Source organism: Columba livia, chromosome 1, assembly GCF_036013475.1.
Source record: "Columba livia isolate bColLiv1 breed racing homer chromosome 1, bColLiv1.pat.W.v2, whole genome shotgun sequence".
NCBI lineage: Eukaryota > Metazoa > Chordata > Aves > Columbiformes > Columbidae > Columba > Columba livia.
The window spans coordinates 75512092-75529974 of record NC_088602.1 but is presented as its reverse complement, the minus strand read 5'-3'; the positions used below and the strand labels follow the sequence as shown (position 1 = coordinate 75529974).

Genomic DNA, 17883 nt, shown 5'->3' with positions numbered 1-17883 from the left:
AGGGAGAGAGGCGAGCATGACAGGGCTGGGAATTTATATAGTCTTGTTGCCCTTTGGAGACATGAAGCGCTACTCAGGTGGAGGGGAGATCATGGCCCCGGAGTCCTCGTCCCTTCTGCCATGCACAAACAGGCACTGAGTGTCACTCATTCGCATCCCCTCATGTGCAGACTCTTACTGCTTTCCCTTAAAGTTTCCCCGTTGTCCTTTTTCGTGCATCCTTCCCTTTCCTTTTTGTCTGTCAGGTCCTGATCACGTCACTGTCACAGCTGCTATGATATCAGCATTTTCTGACAAGTGTATATGCTTCTGTCACTCCCAGCAAAGCTCTTTAGCACCCGGTCTGCCTCCGGATCTGAGCCAAGGTAGTACTACTGGAAAGCACGATCAACAGAATCTAATATTTCTGTATGCAGAAGATTACATTCCTGCTAGAGCTGACTGCATGTTTTCAGGATATCCCACTTTCAAATAAGACCTTAAAAACGGTGTTTTGTCTTTATGAGGACTGAACATTCTGTGATTCTGTGAAGTTCGCTGTTGTTCAGAAAAGGGAAGAATACTCTGGGCGTCTCTCTCATGAATGCCAAAAGGTCTTCTCCCTCTTCCTCTGAGTCAGGCTCTGCATTAGGCCTCCTGGAGCGGGCTACTGCACAGAGGGTGGTCATTTAAAAAAAATTTCTTCAATTTTCTGCCACCTCCAAGCTTCCAGTGCTGCCTGAGGTGCTGAACACTTCGCTCCCAGCTGCTCGGCAGGGATGGCCATGTGGCCTCTCCTGACAAGGGGTAATGAAAACGTATTGGCTGCCATGATGTGGGCCATAGATGTGCTTCAGAGAAAGCCAGTTTAGGCCCTTCGTCTGGGAAATGGCCACGTGGCTCCGTAGGGACTGTGAGTGGCTTGGAGCGTGCACAATTCGGAAGAAATTTCAGGTTTTCCAATTACCATAGCGGTGGCTGGTAACCTTCCAGCAAAGAGATGCTGGAGCACAGTGTTCCCGTGGCTCCTGCTGGGCTCAGCCGGTGCTTGTGTTTGAACTGGCACCAGGCAAGCTAGGAAGCAAAGAGATTATTAATAGGGAATGCAAGGAAGAGGAAAGGTGTTTAAATACTTCCCACTTTGCATGTCTAATTCAGGATCTACCCTTATGCAATTTCCCAAACCAGTGCCCAAATCCATTGGCAAACTTCTCAGAAGTATGACTCATTAAGCTTTTGTACACTGTAAGATAAGGACCTTCCTTGCCCAGGCCATCAAGCACTGGTATTGACTCTCCAGGACATTTTAAGGCTATTTATATCACAATAAAGCCATTTTATTAGCATCATCAATCAAGAGAGACCGCATTTTGGCCTGGAAATGATTCTGCTTGAGTTTCTACAAAGGAGAAGGGTGAATAATTATGGGATGCATTACCTTCAATCTCATCGAAATCTCCTAATTGAAACCACATATGAAAGTAGTTTATTGCTTACAAAATAGATGGCAGAGGCATTGCTAATGTACCTGTGGCAAGTACACCCTTTTAGTTAATGGCGATGTAGAGATTGGTTTTTCAGTAGGTAACATGGCTGTGACAGAAGCTGTCCTTGTCCACATCTGGGTGAGCAGCTGGTTCCTGGCACGTGCTCTTATCTGAAGCTTCTTTCCCATGCTGAGCTGAGCTCAAGGCACTCGGCGTCTGCAGCTCATCTTGTCTGGAAGCGTCTGCCGTCAGGTACCAGCCGATCCCACTGGCAGCGTTGTGTGTTTCGACAGCGTGTATCTGCTCCCCACAGCGGGGCTGGGGTCTCCATACGAGGGGCTGAGAGCTGGTGGCTGAGTCTTGGTCAAGCGGCATGGCAAAACTTCCTAGCTCAGGGCTTGCGTGTAGCTGGAGTCACAGAATAGGCGGGAGTGGGAGGAGGTGTTTGCAGCTCTCCTCCTCCAGGATTTGACTGACCCCCTTGCTGCTTTTCTACTGTCAACTCAGCACAAGGGAGCAGACCTGCAGGAGCAGCGGTTACTCAGGTAGGGAGAGTGTAGTTTAACATTGCCTGTGGGGGCCTCTGAGACTGAATAATGGCAGGGCTTGAAAGCTGTTACAGATATTTGATAATTAATTGGCTGGGAAATCAGTTTATTTTAACGACTGCGGTTAAATAAAGAAGAAAGATAAAAGGACTGCATGTTCCTGCAGTGCTAAACTACTTTCAGGGACAGAGAAAGCCTATTACATGGCTGCTTTTATGCCAACAAGGGCTTTTAGTTCTTGTGAAGGCTCTTCTGAAAAGTGGCTGAAATCTTTTTCTTCCCTGAATCGCAGCAGTTTGGGTTTAAGACAAGAAAGGATGAGGGGTGGTTTATTACCAAGGATCCATCATAGGGAGGAGGACAGGGGAGTGGAGCAGCTGCTGTAACCTCATGGTTCACCTCTGGCCGGATACTTACTGCAGAGCGGTTCCAGTTGTGGTTTATCACCATTTTATACTGCTCTAGTGGGAGCAATGCATGTAGCTCGGTTAACCTCACTTGTCTTTGCGAGTACTGGCTGTTCACACACACACACAAGGTAGCATCATGGAGGGAAGACCTGTAATAGTCTGATATGAACAAATAATTTTGTGTGCTCTCCCTACTCTTTAGTGGCTGTCTGGGACTGACCCTCTTTTCCCAGCCTAAAGAAGGACCACTAAGTGTAGAGTCAGCGAGAAGCTGGTATCAGTTCCAATTGAGTTAGGGGTCTCTTATTTTCCAGCTTATTGGAGGTATCGTGGTTCAGTGGGCAAATTTGTCCCTTGAGGAAAAACAACACACACCCTGGTCTTAACCAAAGAAAGAGGGCATGACTGGGAGCTCAGGACAAAGGTTTTGGAGAGTCCTTTTATTTTGTCTTTTGTATGTGTCTATAGCAAGATGTTTTGTGTATGACTGTGCATATTAGAGACCTCAGCACCAATGCTGAAAGAGAACAGGATCGGTTCCTTGCTGGAGACTGTGTTTTGGATGTGAACTTTCATCTCAGACCAGTGTATCTCTTCCTGAGGGTTGTACAGTAAGTGTGGATATGTGAACAGCGTTTCCAGTGCAGTCATATTTGTCAGAGTCTGGAAAGAGCCTACAACACCATCTGTTTTAGTGAGCGGAGAAGGGATTAAACTGCAGGAATCACGAGATCTGTACAATACATGAGAGCAAGCCAGATGATCACAGCACATCTTCTTTTTTCATAAGCTAAGAATAACTTAAACATCCTCTCATTTAGGGTTTAATGTCAAAATTAACTAACATTTCACTCCTGTCTCACAAATCCCAAACTACTCTCACTGCCCCCAGTACTGGTGCTTACCCTAGTACAGATTCAAATTCAGTGCAGACCCCCACCACGTCAAGTGAAAATTTAAAAGAATTAAAAAACAAAAATAAGCCCTTCAATCTGGTAGAGGTACAGCATGAACCTCTCTTCTGTTGCCCTGGAGTACTCTAAATTGAACTTCTTCACAGGAGAATTTAGGTCTAAATTGTCCCCCCAAGGCTGTGAGGTCCTGTATGAATGTCATGCCATGCCCAGACACTGGGGATGCACAGACACCCATCGGGGGGCATGATGTCACCTCGCCGGCACGGCTGACGAGAGCCTACCTCTAGCCAAGTGTAAACTCAGAGCAGGCTACAAATCCTCATCTTTTAAACATTCCCTGGATCTAAAACCTCCTGCCAGCTGGAGCTGCTTTTAGCTGAGCAGACTGAAGTGGTGTATTTAATGAATTCATTTAGAGTCTGGTGCAAGGAAGCAGGGCTGATCCTCATCTAGTGTAAATCTCAGCTTCCCCATTTACTTTAGTGGTGCCTTGTTGACCCTTGATTTATGCCAGCTGAAGCCCCAGTTCGGCATCTCTCCATACAGCCCTGGACTTCTGGAAATTATTTAGAGCAAGTGACCTGCCAGAAGAACACAAGTAGGAATCCAGCTTCAGACCAGCCAGGGCCTACGTGAGCAGCCTTAGACCCAACGGTGTCAGAATCTAAACTATGAGTTAGACATCTGTACAGAAGGGAGCTCTGTAGGGAAATGGTTTACCTGTACTGAGGATAAGATGGGCACAGGGCAGAAGTTTCATTTCACAGCAGGCTCTTGGGAGAAGATGCAGGGTTGTCAGTGGATCCAGGGAAGATATCTCTGGGTAAACACTTCTAGTAGGATTAAGCAGCATTGTCTTCACTAAGAAATTAAAAGGGTTTATATTCTGTGTTGCAGCCATTAGAGCAATCTCTGTGGTTATACCTGCACTGTCATAGGGAACCAGGCTGGAGTTCAGGTTCCAGAGCACAGGGCCGAGTGACCCAAGGCAGTTGTGGAGGAGGAGTTTGTGCTTTAGCCAGTCCTTTCTGCTCTGGCTGCAGGTCCCTGGGCAGATCCCAATTACAGAGAAACAAAAGCATGCTCTCTCTCACAGCAGTGGTAAGATAGGCATGCCCAGAGCTGGCACCTGGGTCTGTGAATGCTGTTTTGAAGCCATCACTGCCCCCTCTCGCTACCCCCACACAACCAATACACACCAAACAAAGTTTCGTATGAGACAGGTCAGGTTTTAGTTTCAGCTGTAAAGGCGTTTCATCTTATGACTTTGTTCAACCTATTTTTCTCCTTCTTCAGTGCCTCCCTATGTATAAAATGGGCACTGTAATATTCCTCCACAAAGCACAAGAACTCCACAGCACACTGTATTATTATGATTAGTAGGATGGCAAGGAGATCCAGCTGTGGGAATTATTCCTGACCCCCTTTCTCAATGAGTTGTACCTTTATCCCATTCTTTTTTCCAAACATGAGGTTTTAAGCCAGCTCCTGGCTTTCACGCCAACAGCAGAAACCCCGTCAAATAGATCTTGACGTTTCTTTTTTTTTCTGCTCTTCCCCTCTCCTCTGCTATTTATTTATTTATAAACATGTCCTCTTCTGCAAGGCATATTGTGCATGTGGGGATGAAGGTAAGCTCAGATCAAAGCTCTTGGGAGGTCTCCCTCCTAGCAGCTTCTCTACCTTCCCTGCAAGTCTTTTTCAGATGCCTCCTTGCGCAAGGCCTGACAGTGGGCAAAAGTAGGCTGTTAGGGAGAGGCAAAATTTAGCAAAGCTGCAAGTAAAGGCGAGTAAGTGGCGTTGAGCGTTGCCTAGCTGTTACAGCTTTGCTGTGGTTTCCACTTAAAGGAGTTTTTCAACACACAAGGTAAATACAGCATGCAAGTCTGAAGTTTGCAGCATTTTGTTCTGTGATTGTAGGACACTCATGGGACAGATTTTCAAAAGTATGTCATTTTAGGCAGCAAGAGAAGGGGCATATTGGTAAAGGAGCTCACTGTGCCAAGTGTTATTTTGAAAATGTTGTTCTTGTGTGTAAGTTTGCGAGCTGGTAGGCCCAAAAGCAGTTTGACAAATCTGGTTTTAATTTCAGTGTTAAGCACTTTGGAAAATCAAACTTCACTTGTGACTTCTAAGTGCCTGACAACTTTACTCACAGCTCATTTGGGAATACAACCATATGTCAGTGGCTTTTGAAAGTAATAACACTTTTAGCCTTTGCATCAGTAGCTTCTGACCTGTCCGTGGATAACTTCTAACAGATCCGGTTTATGAAAACAGAACCATATATATGCCAGTTAACTCCAGCACAGTACACAGAGGCCTTCAATCTTGCTAAGAAATATCTAGCTGTATATGAAGTGAAAATAGCCAAAAATATCACTTCATCTGAAAGAAACTTGCAAGAGGAGTTGTCTTCTCCTGACATATTACTGAACTCTGCCAGGTAGGTGGTAAAAGTAGTGAGACCAGGTCATTGTAGTTCTTTCTCCCTGCAGAGACCGTGAAGCTGTTCCTTGCACAGCTTATACATCTTCTGGTCCTCAGCCCAACTTTGCTTTAAACATCTGAAACAACAGAGGCTTCCTTGCTTTCCTTGGGAGACTCTTCACAAGACTAGCACTTGCAGATGACAAAAAGTTTTTCCTCAAGTTTGAACAGACTTATTTCTGTTTTTCTGACCCATCACTCCTTTCTAGACCCCTACGCATCTTACTAAATAATTCTTCTCTTCCCTCAGTGCTTTCAGCTTTCAAAGAGGTATAGCTTGTCAACATGTCCCTTTTAAGTCCTCTCTTAGTCAAGTTATACATATTTAATGTTTTTAAGCTTCCCTTAGATGCTGATCCCTTTCCAGCCCTTGATGGATTTTGTTGTTGCTTGTCTCTGAATTCCTTCCAATTTCCCAATATCATTCTGGTAACAAGGTGCCTGGGATTGACTGCACCAGTCCAGGTGCACTCGGTATTTGGTGGCAGTTGTTTTTGGGCAGAATTAAAAAGAGAAGCAGCAGAATCTCTCAAAGGGAATCTGCTTCTTGGTCTCCTCTCTGAGAGCATTATTTCACGATGGTATTTCGGGACTGGCTTTAGATATGGAAATGAGAGCGTGTGTCTTGCTCAGTAGCTGTTCTCTGCTTTCAAGTGGGAGAGAGATGGAAAAGGGGAAGAGGGGTTAAGCTCCTCAAAGACTTTGTCTACATTAGGCTTTTTTCTTCATATTTCCCACTGTTGCTCGCACGGGTGCAGCTCAATCCGCAGTGGCACTGCTGACAGCTCTGGCACAGGCAGGGAAGCTAACATGTTTCGCTACACATCGTCTCCGCAATCTCTACAAGCCCTGACTCCACCAGCGACGCTGCAGCAGCGGGAGCTGGAGAGGGAAAAGGTCAGCTGTAAATAATAACTAGAGTGTTTGCACATCAAGGAGGTGTCCCTCGTTGAAATGCAGCAGCTGGGAGTGAGCAGGCAAGATGAGCACACTTTCTCATTCATCCCAAAATGCCACCCTTCACAGTCAGCTGCTGGTGGCACGAAGACAACGCTTGGAAGGGGGAATGATAACTTAGTTGAGCCACCCCTGATGCTCTCGTGACCTCAGAAAAGAAGGAGAAATTAAGTCTTATTTTCCCTAGTATTGTTCCTATTCCTCACAGAATCTCTGATTTGCTTCTCCGGTGAGTTTCAGGACTGATTTCTCCTTGGTGTGGGTCCTTGCCTCCCATCTGCCCAGGACAAGGGCTAATGCTTCACATGTGATATTCTTTTTTCTCTTTTGGAGAAAGAGCAGTATGAGATGAAATGGACATTAAGATCCACAAAATAGAAAGTGCATTCCCGTGTCTCAGGTTGCTTGCTCCTCACATATTTGAAGGAATTATTTCATGTAGTACAAAACAGGAGACACCTGCAATTTTCACATAACACTTAAATCTGATATTCTTTCACAGCCTTGTACCAATTAATGGTTAACCGACAAAATTCTCAGCTAGAAAGTATCACCAAGATGAAGATGCTAATGAGTTTAAAAAAGAAAAAGGGGGCAGGGGGTTGAGAAATGCCTGGGGATAAGAAAGGCAGAGTACAAACTTACAAGGTGGAATGCAAGCTGTCATTTGGAGAGGAGGCCAACTTACATTTGCTTGGGGGTAGATTAATAGGCTTTTATAGGTGGGAAAGGTCATGAAGTTATGTAGATGGTGATTCATGTAGTCTTTTAAGGAGGTGTTCCACCTCTCCTTGAAGTATCTGCCGCTAATCATGGGACAAGTGGTCACTGGACCATGTGGTCCAGTGCTCAGATCTTGTGATACCTGTTTGCTGCTGCTGTCATTCCTATTTGCTTCCTCAAGTGTTCAGGTGTGGACATCTAGGCACTTAGTTCCTCCTGCCTCCATGGAGAGGTGCTGCCACTGGAGGTCCATTGGCCACTGCCAGTACCTGGGTCACTACCCCAGCAGGTGTTGGGGCTGGTGGCCAGCATCAGTCCCTGACGAGCCTTTGGCAATAATGTGATTGTCTGTTTGGCTGTATTTCCCATGTCAGAAACATTCCCAGAGGCAATTCATGGCTTTGGGCCACTGGCAGTCATCTCCTCCTGACCTGTCGAGGGCTGCTGCCAGTCCTGTGGACATGCCCTGTGTTTGCAGCAGCCTTGCCGGCACATGATGACACTGTCACATGGCCATGTGTGACAGCATGTATGGCGCCTTGCCTTTTGGAATTGGGCCACAGCACCACGGCATGGGCTGTTTTACAGGCTTGCACGTGCCTCTGCATGTGCGATTGTGGAAGGGAGTGTCAGTGAACCCCCTTGTCACCTCTCTTCCATACAAAATACATGAGGTGATGCCCCAAAGCTCTGGTTTTTGTTGTTTTGATCTGAGGCTTTGTAGTCCCCTCCCCTGAGCAAACCACTGGAATCCACAAGCTGGGAAGTGCTATTTGCATCGTCATGTCTCTCTTCAGCTGCGAGAGGTTGATTTGCAAATCTTCCCCTTGCTCTGTGAAAGCCTCTGATGATACCTCCTGCATTTTTAGCCTGTGACTGGGGTGGGAGGAAGAGACCTGAGACCACACAAAATGCTTTGAAGCTCCCTCTAACATTGTTCTCCCATTCCCTGGTGTATTCTTGCTGTCCCTCGTCTGCACCCACTCTCTTCTGACCTGCCCTCACTCCATTTCTCTCTCCGTTTCCCTTTGTTTCAGAGCTGCCCTTTGCATTACTAATTTGTGGCTTTATCTCATTCTCTAGTAGCTCTGCCAGCTGCCTTGATGTTTCTCACCAGCTTTTGCCTCTCTCCCTCTTCTTTCTCTCCCCCCCTCGCCACCCCGTGATGTAGCATTGCCTCCCTCCATCTGCCCGATTGTCTCTCCCCTTTTTATCTGGGTGCCGGAGCTCCAGGTGCTGTCATTCTCCGCGACAGCACGGAACGTTTCAGATTGCCTCTGCGGCTGGATAATTACCAGATACAGAGTCACGTGGACTTCCCAGCCAAACCCTCCCTTCCTCTCCTGTCAGAGGAGGAGATCACATCTCTGAAATGCACTTGTTGGTTTTTTGTTTTGTTTTGTTTTGTTTTTTTTAATACAAGGGAAAACTTCGGAGGCAGCTTTTCTGGAGTTATCTAGTGGTGACCATATAAAAGTTACCTACAAAGCACTGAGAGTTCAGGTAGAAGAAATAGGTGATTTTCAGTATTGAAGCTTGTGAAGGAAGATAAAGGGCATTGTAGTCTGTAGGGGCACCTTATTATTGCTCCCATTCCTATACCTGATGTATCCCTCAACCAGAAAAAAGTCATAATGGTGCAGAGACTCATCAGTAGCTATTTGGTTTCTGGTCCAGTCACAAATCTGGCATAGAAGCCAATATCCTGTTAACATAAGCAACCAATTACTATTGTCTTTCAGTGAACCTAATTCCTGAGTGACCACAGGTACTTTTAAAATGTCAGCCCATGTCTTAGTGATGGTGAAAGTATAGGGTCCTTGTTGTGAGCACAGTGCAGCCAAAAGGCAAATAATCTGGCAGTGTTCTCCACTGCTGTTCTGCATCATCTCTGCTATTCCCTGTTTTCCCCTTTTGATGCTGCAGGAGCCATTTGATGCTGTGGGAAGCTGCAGACAGCTGAGTGAGGCATACGCTCCTGGTTGAACATTTCACTAAGGCTGTGTGATCAGTAGCTGATTAGCATCACCTAATCATGCTGGCTCAAGATCAAAGCCAGGATTCTGGCTGAACCGAAAAGGGACACTGATGAGTCCTCGGCTAACCCAAAAGTGAAAGAGGGAGCTCAGGGTCTGTCTCCTCAGCAGTCTCATCTTCCTGACAGATCTCAGTGCAAGATGCTGATCCAAGCTGTCAAAGCATTTGGCATTTCTGCAAGCATCAGCCAGGGAGCAGTTCTGCCCCTCTGCACACATGGGGAGCAGGTGTCCTCTGGCAGGAGCCCTGTAACTGGAGACAGTCACTCAGATATGCACCTCAGAGTGGGTAAAGAGCCAGCCAAGGGTTTCCTGACTGCACTGTAAAGAAATGGAAGGTTTTTCCTAGGTCTGGTGGGGTATAGGACAACCTGGTACTGTGGTGGTAGAACTCAGTCTGAGGCCTTTTCTCTGTTTTCAAGTTTTCAACTGTACCAGGGCCTGGCTGGGATGGAGTTAACTTTTTTCATAGCAGCTCATATTGTTACTATAACGTAGGCATTTCTTCTTGAATGGATGTAGACTGGAGTTTTTTGTGCAGGCATACTGATCCCCAGAAGACGGGAGGAACAATAGATCTTGACAGTATAAGTTCTCTTATTTTGATATAGTTACATCCACCCCAGGAGATCACTGGCATAACAATTACTGTAATTTTTGGCTTGATTTCTGGTTGTTGGTTTGTTGTTTTTTTTTTTTTTTTTTTTTTGTTGTTGTGCTTGGCGGGTTGTTTTTGTTTTTTCTATACAAATGGAAACCTATACTCTTAAATGGTAATTTTAACAGAAAGAAAACCCATGTGAGACCAGCTGTGTGTCTGCCAGTGGGAGCCCATGCAGCTAGCTGTCTTTCTAGGCTGGTATATTTTTGGTGAATTCCCTTGGGTTTCATTTTTCACACATATCACATGGACTGAGAGACAAGGATGCTCACAGCACATGAGCAGTTCTGCACTGATAGGCATACTCACTGGTTGTAATTCTTTTTGCTTTCATTAAAAAGAGTTGATGGAAGAGAGAGAGAGATAGGAGTGTTTCTGTACAAGGCACTGGGGAGTCCTCATCTAGAAAGCTGGGTACGAATTCTGGTCACGAAAGAGGAATTCAGACTGGAGCAGGTGCTGAGGAGAGCTACTGGGATGTTTAGGGCAATGGAGAGTCTATCATACAAGAAGAAACTAGGAGAGTTTGACTTGTTGAGTCCAGCAAAATGAAGGCTGAGAGGGAATATGATTGCTCTCTGTGACCACGCTGAAAGATAAGCACCTGGGAGACAGAAGAGCTGTTTAAGCTACAGGATGGTGTTGCATGAGAGAGAGTGGATAAAAACCAGCCATGAATAAATCTAGACTTAGAAAAAAAGTTTCTAATCATCAGAGCAGAAAGATTTTGAACAGTCTCCCTTACAAAGTAGCAGTAGGGTACCCCTCACCAAAGGCACTAGGCTTAAACAGGAATGAAGTATGTCTCTGAAAAGATGATAAGGTATAGCTGGCCATGCTGCCGGAGGCCGGGGCTCCCTGACCCGGGAAGCCCATCCTAGCCTTGTGCTCCCAAAGTGACAATTTACCGAAGAGGATGAGCAGAAGTGCGGGCATCCTATCAGCGCTGCATCACCTCAATGGGGGGATGGCCTGAAATTGTCACCCGAGTGCTGAGTTACCCAGGGAGCTGCAGACAGGTGTGACAACCAAGGTCACAGCATAATGTGAAAGAAAGTGTGGGCTGAACAGATGTGGCAGTTCCCCCCTCCTGCCAGTTTTCCTGTGCAAGGCTGGCTTTAAGCAGCAGTTTTATAAATCCCTCCAAGGACCTGTGTTATCATGCTAGCAGTGGTGGCTCAGGAGATATTTATGCCACATTTTGGGAATCCATCCTGCTTTGGCACAGCATTAGCTCTCAAACAGTGACCCCACTGTGGGTTGTGGTGCATCAGGAGAGGAGCAGCAGCTGGACCAGTCTGGGGAAAGAGAGGATCAGTGGCAGCAGGGAGAAGAAGGAGAAGTTTTAGCAATACCTCAGGCCAATGTGTATTCAAATTCAGTAAAATGTGGCTTTTGGTGCTTAGCTGAAAGGAGGTTTCAGACACTCAGTTGATGTAGTCTCCCACTGACATCCACTTAGGGTGCCCTTGCTTTTGCAGAGATGAAAATGTGTTCAACCGTAGCTGTCTTCTGTAGCATCTGCTGCTGAGGAGAGCCTGATCCTGAGCACTGGAAACCACCCAGGACCAACAGCTCCTACGTTACTCCTCTGGACAATGTGTTCCTGTGTGCTCTACCAGTGTCCTCCTCTGGCGGGGACTGTACTCCAGGGAAAGGGAACTGGCTGCTGCAGCAGCAGCGCTGCGTTGCTCTTGCAATGCTGGCAGGGTCTGTCACTGCGGTGGCGTTGCGGGGCCTGGCTGGACTCTTCCTCTGAGCACCCCACCCAGGAGGGCCGTAGCATCATAGAATGTCCTGAGTTGGAAGGGACCTACAAGTATCATCAAGTCCCACTCCTGTCCCTGCACAGGACAACCCCAAGATTCACACCATGTGTCTGAGCATGTTGTCCAATCACTTCTTGAACACTGTCAGGCTTGGGGCCGTGACACCTCCCTGGGGAGCCTGTTCCAGTGCTCCACCACCCCCTGGGTGAAGAACCTGTTCCTAATGTCCAATCTAAAACTCCCCTGGCACATCTTCTTACCATTCCCTCGCATCAGGGCTGGCATGCCCACAATCTGTCGTTAGCCCTTTCTATCCATGTCCGTGCTGGACACAGCGGAGGGGCTGGGCTCCCACTGTCCCCCTGGTTGACCATTGCTGTGTTCAGGGCCTTGCTTGCATGCAGGGAAGGGCTGAAGAGCAGGAGAAGATGAAACAGCGCAAGCGTCAGTTGCTCTTGAGCCTTCCTCACAAGGCTGCAAGTGGTATTGTGTTTAACCACCACATTAGCTTTCCAGGATCATACTTTGCAACTCAACGGAGAATTTGTCTTGCACTTTCAGAGCTGGCAGCCGGGAGCTGATGTTGCTTTGTGCCGAACAAGCCATGTTTGATCCCTCTCTGTTTTTCCCTCTTGCCGTTTTGCTGCCGGGGATAGAGGTCAGCGGGGGAAGTTGTTGGCTGGATCCTGCAAGTGTGTGTGAAGTTAGAAGATTAGAGCAGGCTCATCACAGAGCAGAGAGGGGAAGGCAGGAGACCTGATCCCGGGGCAGGTTGTGACATCCTCTGGCAAAAGGGGTTCATGTTCCTTGGTGAGTGCAGTGGAGTGGGTTTCAGGTGCTTATTTGTGTGTGCAGGAGGCCGCTGAGTTTTGGCCTGCTGCACAGATATTGTCTTACAGAAGAGATGATCAAAGGGTGAACAGAGAAAAGATGATTAAAGAGGAGTGTAGGAATTATGACACAGAGGTGTTGCCACAACGTGCTTTGGAGAAAAAGGGCAGAAAATGCAGTCTGAAACCACACTGTTTATTTATTTTTTTCTGCCAAGTGAGGTAAGAGATGTCTCTTGCTGGTGAAGCAGCACTCCATGTTTCATTAATCCTAGCAGCTCACCTCTTCTCACTAGCACGGCTCTGGCAGAGAACTGTGCCATTGAGTCTGCTTTAAAACAATTTATTTATTTGGAATTACAACAATAATTAAAAAAAAAAAAGTTATCCCAAGTTCAAGGCGACCCAATACGTCATCAATAATGCTGTAAAATCCCCACCAGGTCAAAGTAATCATTTAAACAGCAGCTTCACTAGCTTCACTAGGGCCTCTTCATCTCTGTAGACTCTACATATCATCTACCTCTTACAGTCATCATTGAACTTACCTTGAAAAGGCCCCCCCGAAGGCAATAAACTACCCCTACTCCATCTCCGTAGCCCAGGGCTGTAGCTGCCATGCTGCTTTCTCTGAGGCAGGACAGGCAGTGCTCTGGTGAGCCCCCAGCTCTCGTGCATCCTCCTGCTTCTCCTCACCCCTTGTAGCCCCCACCCTGGCAGTCTCACATCCAGCCTGGAGAGCCCGTGGTAGGGCTTTCTGACCACATGCCACCTCTCAGCAGCATGCCCGTCTGTTTGCCAGGGATAGAGAGGGCGGAAAGCTTGGGGCTGAGAGCTGCTGAAGTGATAGTCACAGCATCAACTGCGACGAGTGTTACAGCGACATGCTGGGAAATCAATGCATGGTGTGACAGTGCCCTGTCAGGAGGAGGAGCAGGGGTCACTGGGGTTAGGAATCAAGCACCAAGACCTGAGCGAGGCAAAGTGAGTAGTGAAACCTCCAGCCTTGGTGTTCACCAAGAGGGGAGGTGTGGATGCCTAAGCCTCCCTCTCCTCTTCTTTGCTCTCTTTCTCACCTATCAATTGGAATAAGCCTAAGTGCTTTCAAGAAGGAGAGGAAGAAGACATCTCCCCTACTGAGACAGAGCTTGCCGTGGAGCCCAGGAAGGCAAGTTTGCAGGACTGCAGCTGTTGCCCAGCGCTGCGCATTGGGCAGCAGGCGTGGGAGGAAAGGGACCAAGCAGTGGGGCCAACTCCTCACTCCTGCCCTCATCCTGCCTGCATGCTGACAGATGTCCCCTCCTAACATGAAATCCAGGGGCCAGGAACCACAGTGGGCAGCCCTCCCTCCGGATCGAGGCGATGATTGCTGCTGAAGGTCCCAAAGCATTCTCCTGCTGCCAAAGCATTAGCCCTTTGCTTCCCTCCTGTGACATGGCTCAACCCCATTGTCTGCATTTTGTATGTGGGGAAACAGAGGCTGAGGGAGATGTGTGAGGATAGACCAGGATCCTTTCTCCACAACCCATTTCTGCCCATCTTCTCCTGGCTGGTTGTTAGGTGATCATTAGCTACTCTGTGAGAACTGGAAACACATCTGTAGCAGCTAGAAACGGTGCTGTCACTAGAAACCTCAGGTGTCAAACTTTTTTATGTTTGTTTACAAGACGACAAGGAAGGCTAAAGAGGCATGGCAGCAAGATTTTTTGTCCTGTATCTGTTTGAATTCGTGCTAAGATCAATAGTTCCTTAGTCCCTGCATTGATTGTGCAAGACATGACCATCACCACTAGCTGGTCCTCCTGTTAACCGCATCAGCAGATGTCAAAAAATTAAACCCGAAACTGTAAGGAAAAGCAAAATGGATGGATTGCAAATCGTTTATTAGCGTTCACTGATGCTGATGGTAGTGCTTTCAATAAGCCTAATGAAAAGCGTTTGACTGTCTCTGTGAACTTGATTATTGATTATTAGTGAACGATAAGAGTAATTTGATATCTTGCTGATGCCATGCTCCTATTGCATTGCAGTTAAAATGTCAGTTAACATGCCATTTAATATTCTATTAGTATTGAATTAGCACTTATTACACTGTGAAAATCATCACCATAAATCCTTATTAAATCGTGATCCATACAGCTGGGTGGCATCTCTGGCAGACTAAGAGGGTGTGTTTGTGCAGACAGACATACTGAGATGCATCATCCATGTGGAATGCATGTGTGGAGTGTGCCAGCACTTGGAATTTCCACATTTGTACATGGATTTTTCCCTGACAGTTTGTGAGGAACAGGTATGCTGTACAGAGCAGCTCAAATCCATTTCACTTACTCTTCCCATTTTCCTCCTTTCCCTCTCCTTCACTTTCCTCCTTGCTGGGAAAGCAGCCCGATGGTGCCGGTGCAGTGTGCTGGATCTGCTGGTGCCCAGTGGGTTTTCAGAAGGGACTGAGAAACTTCAGCTCCCACTGACTTCAGCTTCAGCTGTTGATCTGCTCACCCGCTCACCGTCATCCTCCTCGAGATTTTCACAAATCCGGGATGAGCAGGGAGGGGTTATGAACACCTTTGAAAAGGACCTAACCCCCGATTCTCGGTGCCTTTATGACTCTATGCAGAAATGTTTGTGCAAGAAAGCTGGTGACTCTAAGGCAGCTGGCTCTGGAAACAGTCTGGGTGTCTGTACAGGGCCACTGCACCCCAGCCCTGGGGCACAGTGCCCTCCCTGGGTCCTTGCTTCCAGCTCCCTGGGCTGGTGATTACAGCCCGGGGCGGCAAACTGAACTGGGGCACCACCACGTCGCAGTGGTGGTCATGTGTAAGTGGCTGCTCATGGATTCATCTGCCTTGTTCTTTTTTACAAGGAGCAGCTTTTTAAAAACAACACAGATCACAGCTGAGAGCTCATCTCAGGGCAAGTGCCTGCCCGGCCTCAGGGGCAAACCCTCCCTCCTCTCCCTTGGCTGGATGCCAGTGGTGCTGGATGGGGTCTGTTGGGCTGCTCTCTAAAGCATATATTTTTTCAGATCAGGCAGAGCTGCTTCCAGTTTGGCCAGTGGTGTGGGCCTCCTGTCAACACCCATGTAGCCTGGCTTTCCTTCTACCCACAAGTAACCCCAGGACAACTCGGAGAGCATCCATGGGTGTGTGAGAAGGGAGGGCGTGAGAGGTGCCTCCCATAAGAGTAGGGTCACATTGCAAGGGACGGCAGCGGCAGCGCAGCATGAATGAAATGCATTCAAACAGAGGAACTTGGAAAATGCCTGACCCGTGCTAAGAGGCTGTATGAAAGCCTACAGTCAAATATTTGTCTTATCTTGAAGCAATAATCTTTATCCTCTCTCTTTCCTCTTTCAAATATAACACATGCATGAACAGCGGTGGGGAGAGGTGCTGGGTTATTTGGATGCCAGGAGGCTGTGGGCAGAGCTCTGGGGGGTGAAAGGGTGAGAGCTCTGGATACTGAGCTTCCCTATTATCCTCAGAGCAGAGCAAACATGGTATGAGATACCACAAGGCAAACCCTCTCAGCCTGAGCCCGGCCCTGGTGGGTACGGCTGCCAGGGTGAAAGAGGAATTATGTCCCCATGTCTTCTACAACTCTGGGCCTCTTATAAGAGACACAGCGGAGAGCAAGCAGGATGTGCCTCCTCAGTGGCATCTCCTCATGTCTTCTGTGCAAGCCACCTTCTGGAGGTGGGAAATGGTCCAGAGAGCAGGTGCCTTGGCCAAAGATGCATTTGTCTTCACAGCACCTTCTCCGTTCTCTGTCAAGGAGCAATACACTTGTCATGCACTTGTAACAGGGTTAGTCTGTCCTCTGCCTTGCAATCGCTGGCAATCACAGCTGTGGCAATTGCTGGTCCCGCTGCTCCTCCTCTGCCTGCTGCCCCTAGCTGTCATTCTTTCTCTCCCATCTCAAATGGGATGTTCACTGGACATGCTGTGTGTCACAGGGATGGCAGTGACACCCCCACAGGTGATCCTTTTCAGCCTGAAATCTGCACTTGCCTGCACAAGCGAGCAGGTGCGCATCGACAAGGACCTGTTTGTGTGTGTGTTAGGATGACAGTGTTTGAGGAGTGAATCCCTCTTTCCACAAAGTCATTTCTTGTCAGGGGGGTGGAGAGGGGAGATATACTATAGCTTCCTCCCCTTGTGATGCTGAAACTGGGAGATGGAGCAGCTGTGCCCTGAGCTGCTGGAGCCCTGAACCTTTGCTCTCCAGGCTGACGGGAGGTGGGGGGCTGGGAATGTAACTCTTTTGTATACTTAACTTTTGAAAGTGAGGGAGAGCATGGGAAGAACTCCTTCTGACATTTCCCATTGGCAGGGTTAGAAGAGATTTGGTGACCAGGATCTCTTGTGGCCTTCCGAAGTCATTTTTGGTAAAGATGTAGGCCACAGACAAAAGGAAGAGAGAACAGGAGGCATGGCCACCCCAAATCCCATGGTTTCATGAACCAAAGGTTTCTGAAACCCTTCAAAAAATCATTGCGAAATGCATGGCCATGGGGCAGTGATGGTTCACTGGCAAGGCAGGAGTGTGCTTGTGGAGTTTCTGAGCAAAGTAGTAAAGGGAAGGGACAAAATGGAAATGATGGAGAGGTTGTTAATCTCCCCCCTCACCTTTCTCACCCTCTGCAGGTGTTATGTAGAAGACAAAAGCTCTAAGGTGGCCTGGTTAAACCGTTCCGGCATCATTTTTGCTGGAGAGGACAAGTGGTCCCTGGACCCTCGAGTAGAGCTGGAGAAGAGAAACCCCCTGGAATACAGCCTGCGGATCCAGAAAGTGGATGTCTATGATGAGGGGTCCTATACGTGTTCAGTGCAGACGCAGCATCACCCCAAGACTTCCCAGGTTTACTTGATCGTGCAAGGTAAGTAACATGGCCAAGCAGAGAGCTAAGAGCAAAAGACATGGTGGGTGGAGGGATCTGTATCTTAGAGAAACCCCAGGGTCTGTAGCCTGAGTGTCCCTTAAGTTTACAACAAAAGCCCGCAGAACTGTTGTATTCCACTGCAGCGTGGCAGGACTTTGCTATCAATCTGTCCTTACAAAAGTGGTGGTAGAGCA

At 47.7% G+C, this 17883-nt stretch overlaps 1 protein-coding gene across 7 annotated transcripts in view; it reads left to right on the top strand.

Annotated features, from left to right (window-relative positions):
- LSAMP (limbic system associated membrane protein) overlaps window positions 1–17883 on the top strand; it is a 1035828-nt gene that overhangs the window by 843584 nt on the left and 174361 nt on the right. For all 7 annotated transcript variants that reach the window (XM_065063106.1, XM_065063121.1, XM_065063104.1 and 4 more), the window contains one exon: window positions 17454–17686. In XM_065063106.1, coding sequence (XP_064919178.1) covers window positions 17454–17686 — 233 coding nt within the window. The remainder of the gene's footprint in view (window positions 1–17453; window positions 17687–17883) is intronic.